Raw genomic sequence first — 6,000 nt, 5'->3', positions numbered from 1 at the left:
AGATTTGATATATTAGTTGCTGTTTTCCTGGCTCTCCTCCAGTGAAATGCTGGTGTTTTGAAACAAACATTTCCTGCTGTTTACGCGACTATGTTTTTTGACAGGAAAGAGATTCTGTGGTTTTTATTTTCTCCCTTAAACTTGAAAGAAAAGCCACATTGAGAGCTACAAACAAACTTCAGGGAGATAAACTTAAAAAATCTAACTTTAAAGGGTAAATCCGCAGTTGCTACATTCATTTTTGAATCTGAAATAAGTGATGGATTTGCATATCATTTCAGTGACAACATGAACAAAAATCCTTTAATTGTGCATTTTAGTTGAGATGGAAAATGTATTTCCTGAAAATTGCAAACCAGCTGTATGGCAAATTATGAGGTAGCGATGTACCTAAAGACAGATCAAGTGATCATTGATTTAAATATTGAAATTATCTATATCTGTAGGCATTTTGATATATTTGTATCTAATTTACTGCAGTGGTATGGGACTAATCTTATGGCTGGTTTACAGTCAATCTGACAAAAGGTTTGTACAGTGCAATGTGACATGACGTCATACCTGCTCTAAACCAAGCTTTAAACAACAGTGTGGTAACCTCTCTCTCTCTCTCTCTCTCTCTCTCTCTCTCTCTCTCTCTCTCTCTCTCTCTCTCTCTCTCTCACCTGCAGGGTTGTGATCTCCCGGAGCAGAATACGATGCACATGGTTCTACCTCCCCCTGGGTCAGCCTGGCACTCTGACCTGGCCCTGCAGCACCGTCTGGGTCGGGGGGTGGAAAGCATTACCCGCCTGGACCTCACCACCTCCAGCATGCCTACCACCTCCACTGGCCTGCGAGCAGAGAGGTGAGAGTGTGTTCCATTTATGTTCAGGTGTTTCTTCCAATGGTTAAGAGTGCAGTTAATTTAACCCACCGGCCACTGTCCACTGTGTTGTGTTCCTGAATGTCGGATCTTGGGAGTTCCAATTGACACTGTCCGTGGTGCTGAATCTAAACAATGCTATTAGGGCTACTTTGCAGATTTTTTGTTCTTACTATTCTTCATGACAAAGTCACCCTCAGAGACAGAATCTGTGTGTGTGTGTGTGTTCGCATGTAACCATGCATGCTTTGTCTTCCATAAACTCTAAAAGCATAGACAATTACACAGTAATAAGTAGGGCCAGGACGATACCAGTATTGCGATACTTGTTAGTATCGTGGCAAAGAAACAAAACACAAAGCGGAATCAACTTCTTTAGGAAAACAAATCAAATCAAAGTTTTTGGTCGCGTACACAGTTTTGTGTAGTGAAGGTGCAGTGAAATGCTTATGTTTCTATCTCCAACAGTGCAGGACTATCTAGCAATACAATAACAATACACACATCATCCAAAAGTTTGAAAAAATTACAAGAATTAAGACATATGAGAACAATCAATGTCAGAACGAGCAATGTCAGAGTGTGCATAACATTAGGATCACCTTCCTAATATTGATTTGCTTCCCACAGTTGTGTCAAATTGGCTGGATGTCCTTTGGGTGGTGGACCATTCTGGGTACACACAGGAAACTGCTGAGTGTGAAAAACCCAGGAGCATTGCAGCTCTTGACACACTCGTACCGGTGCACCTGGCACCTACTACCATACCATGTTCAAAGGCACTTAAATCTTTTGTCTTGCCCATTCACCATCTGAATGGCACACATACACAACTCACATCTCAACTGTCTCAAGGCTTAAAAATCCTTCTTTAACCTCTTAAATGTAAAGTCCCCATATTTGGGGACCCTATTTGATTTTTTAAATTCAATTCAGTTTGGTATGAGAACGGTAGCCCCTATCTGCAAAAGCAGGGTGTCTGCGGAAAGCTGGGTTTCTTGGCTATTGATCGGTGGTGTGACTTACTACCATATATGGGCATACGAATATATAAGGGCAGGCCGAGCCGATGACCTCATTTCAAGATGGCTGCTATCTACATTCCGGTTAGCGTTGTGAAGCATAAACGAAATAGACATGGAATACGTTGATACACACCGAAAGCCTGGACTTCACAGATCATGAGGATATATTATTTGTCTGCCTGTGACCTACAGTTATTGATCACCAGCCCCGAGAGTCGTTTTCATCAAACAGCAAACATCTTACAAGGTAAGCTTCGATTTGGTCTGTGTTTGAGCTATAGCTACATGGGGGTTATCAAATTTATCTAAAACAAATCTAACCTATTGCCAGTGATATCTGATGATGTATGACTTAATGGCAACATCGAATGTCCACGGAGTGACTAGATCTTTGCCCATCAAAAAGATGAAGTCGCCTATTTACGTGCTGAAGGCATCCATTACACTACTACTATGGCAACTTGACGGTCTTGTAACCAATGAGATAAGCTTTCCAGGGATATGCAGTTGACCTGGGTGGGACAAAGCAAGGCCTAGAACCTTTTATGCGTAAAGCGAACTATTGCTACCTGGCTCAGAGACGAGACTCACCGACTACATTACATTGTAAACAGATTTCATCGCTTTAGCATAAAAGATGGCTTCTCAAGGGTGGAAAAAAAAGTCAAAACTAAGAATATTGAACAGGAACCTAAAAAAAGGATTTCGACTCGGCCGAAGATTGCATTTAAGAAGGATTGCATCCACTTTTAGATCTGTAAGTAAATTATTTTTATGACTTTATATACCTAATTTACTATATGTATTTCAATTTTTATAAGTTGTCTGCATTTTGTGCTTTGTATTTAGTTTACATAGGCCTATGTAACAAGTAATTTTAATGTTGTATAATAGTAGTTATTGTCTATGTTTCATATTAGTTCACTGCTGTTCTAAGTTTTAACCTTGTAACTTTGGAGAGGCCACTAAACTCTCATGGCCATTGTTTATTTGTGGTTCTCACCTCTGCCTTTGTCTCCAAAGTGTTACTGTTTGCATTGTGTGTGTGCTTCACACCTTCTATGTGAGTCACTGTACAGATAAAGTTTAGGCTTGGTGTTTTTACTTTACAGTAATGCCATTTTGTAAATGTAGTCAACTGTAATTCTGTGTGTCTTACAACAATATATCCCTTTATTTTATTCACCACAGAGTGGAGGATGCAGAGGATTTGGATTATGACGTTTGGGAGCCACCCCTCCCCAGTAAGCGCCCCCTACCGGTCAAGGTCTTCACCCTCCACTGCTATGTCAATCACCCTGTCTGATGGTTCTACATCCACTTTTCATAGACCTCTTGGAAAAATAAAATAGGGGCTTGTGGCACCATTCGTCCTAACAGAATCGGTTTCCCCAAGACCAAGGTAAACAACATGACAAAGACAGTGGAGAGGGGGACCATACGTTGGATCAGGACTAACAAGCTGCTTTTTGTGAAATGGAAGGACACTAGGGAAGTAACCATGCTCACCACACAGCATAAGGCATTCAATAACAACCATGTCTCTAGGAGGGTGAAAAATGCCAATGGGGCATGGGTGAGGAGGAATGTCCCCATTCCTGTTTCTGTGAAGGTCTACAATGCCAGCATGGGGGGTGTCGACCTATCTGATGCTACCAGATCCTCCACAAGACCAGGAAGTGGTATAATACTTTTTTTTACCACTTTGTGGACATTGCTACAGTAAATGCTTTCATTCTCCACAAGCAGATGGCCAAAGCAAAATGTCAAACCCCTCTCTCCCAGTTGGCCTTCCGAGAGCAACTGGTGTTGGAAATGGCTGAATTGGGGGCCCACACATGCCAAAAGGAAGAACTGCAAGCATTGCACAAAACACTAGGGGGGATATGCCAGATCTTCTGTCCGAAATGCCAGTTCATTTTTTGTTTCCTGGCAGAGAGGGACTGCTTCAAAGACTATCACGACATGCACAAGCTACGGTGAAAGTGAAATCTAATCATCTACACCTGGGATGTAAAACGAACACGAATGCCATTTGTAAATAGTTAAGCTTATTTCTATTTTTTTTTTATTTTTTAGTGAAGGACACGTGTGTTTGTGTTTGATAATACATTTTTATATATTATTTTATGTACACTACCAGTCAAAAGTTTGGACACACCTACTCATTCAAGGGTTTTTCTTTATTTTTACCATTTTTTACATTGTAGAATAATAGTGAAGACATCAAAACTATGAAATAACACATATGGAATCATGTAGTAAACAAAAAAGTGTTAGACAAATCAACATATATTTTATATTTGAGATTCTTCAAATAGCCACTCTTTGCCTTGATGACAGCTTTGCACACTCTTGGCATTCTCTCAACCAGCTTCACCTGGAATGCTTTTCCAACCGTCTTGAAGGAGTTCCCACATGCTGAGCACTTGTTGGCTGCTTTTCCTTCCCTCTGCGGTCCGACTCATCCCAAACCACCTCAATTGGGTTGAGGTCAGGGGATTGTGGAGGCCTGGTCATCTGATGCAGCACTCCATCACTCTCCTTCTTGGTAAAATAGCCCTTACACAGCCTGGAGGTGTGTTGGGTCATTGTCCTGTTGAAAAACAAATGATAGTCCCACTAAGCCCAAACCAGATGGGATGGCGTATCGCTGCAGAATGCTGTGGTAGCCATGCTGGTTAAGTGTGCCTTGAATTCGAAATAAATCACAGACAGTCTTGACATGCAGCAAAGCACACCATAACACCTCCTCCTCCATGCTTTACGGTGGGAAATACACATGCAGAGATCATCCGTTCACCCACACCGTGTCTCACAAAGACACGCCGGTTGGAACCAAAAATCCAGACCAAAGGACAAATGTCCACCGGTCTAATGTCCATTGCTCGTGTTTCTTGGCCCAAGCAGGTCTCTTCTTCTTATTGGTGTCCTTTAGTAGTGGTTTCTTTGCAGCAATTTGACCATGAAGGCCTGATTCACACAGTCTCCTCTGAACAGTTGATGTTGAGATATGTCTGTTACTTGAACTCTGTGAAGCATTTTTTGGGCTGCAATTTCTGAGGCTGGTAACTCTAATGAACTTATCCTCTGCAGCAGAGGTAACTCTGGGTCTTCCGTTCCTGTGGTGGTCCTCATGAGAGCCAGTTTCATCATAGTGCTTGATGGTTTTTTCGACTGCACTTGAAGAAACTTTCAAAGTTCTTGAAATTGTCCGTATTGACTGACCTTCATGTTTTAAAGTAATGATGGACTGTCGTTTCTCTTTGATATTTTAGCTGTTCTTGCCATAATATGGACTTGGCGACCGGGAGACCCATGGGGCGGCGCACAATTGGCCCAGCGTCGTCCAGGGTAGGGGAGGGAATGGCCGGCAGGGATGTAGCTCAGTTGGTAGAGCATGGCGTTTGCAACGCCAGGGTTGTGGGTTCGATTGCCACGGGGGGCCAGTATGATTTTTTTTTAATAATGTATGCACTCACTAACTGTAAGTCGCTCTGGATAAGAGCGTTTGCTAAATGACTAAAATGTAAATGTTGGTCTTTTACCAAATAGGGCTATCTTCTGTATACCCCCCTACCTTGTCACAACACAACTGATTGGTAAGAAGGAAAGAAATTCCACAAATTAACTTTTAAGAAGGAACACCTGTTAATTGAAATGCATTCCAGGTGACTACCTCATGAAGCTGGTTGAGAGAATGCCAAGAGTCTCATAGCAAAGGGTCTGAATTTCTAAAAATCTGTTTTTGCTTTGTCATTATGGGGTATTGTGTGTAGATTGAGGGAAAAAAACAATTTAATCAATTTTAGAATAAGGCTGTAACGTAATAAAATGTGGAGAAAGTCAAGGGGTCTGAATACTTTCCGAATGCACTGTATGTGAATGGTGTGTATAAATCAGGGCTCTCCAACCCTGTTCCTGGAGAGCCCTGGTATGGACAGTATATTTTTACATTTTTATGAATAGAAAATGTGTGTACAGCAGTAATTATATGACTAGAATATAGTATATACATATAACGTGAGTAAAACCGTATGTAAACATTATTAAAGTGACCAGTGTTCAATTACTCGATCTACATACAGCAGCAGTCTCTAAGGTGCAGGG

The 6,000-nt window shown here is 41.5% G+C and overlaps 1 protein-coding gene across 1 annotated transcript in view; it reads left to right on the top strand.

The window, feature by feature from the left end:
- Positions 1-698: 698 nt before the first annotated feature.
- The window catches only part of LOC121575405, a 55,491-nt gene continuing 50,189 nt past the window's right edge, over positions 699-6,000 (top strand). Inside the window, exon 1 of the mRNA XM_045222875.1 lies at positions 699-847. Coding sequence (XP_045078810.1) covers positions 699-847 — 149 coding nt within the window. The remainder of the gene's footprint in view (positions 848-6,000) is intronic.

The sequence above is a fragment of the Coregonus clupeaformis genome, chromosome 1, assembly GCF_020615455.1.
Source record: "Coregonus clupeaformis isolate EN_2021a chromosome 1, ASM2061545v1, whole genome shotgun sequence".
Taxonomy (NCBI): Eukaryota; Metazoa; Chordata; class Actinopteri; order Salmoniformes; family Salmonidae; genus Coregonus; species Coregonus clupeaformis.
The sequence above is the reverse complement of the archived record's forward strand: the minus strand, read 5'-3'. Positions and strand labels throughout refer to the sequence as shown.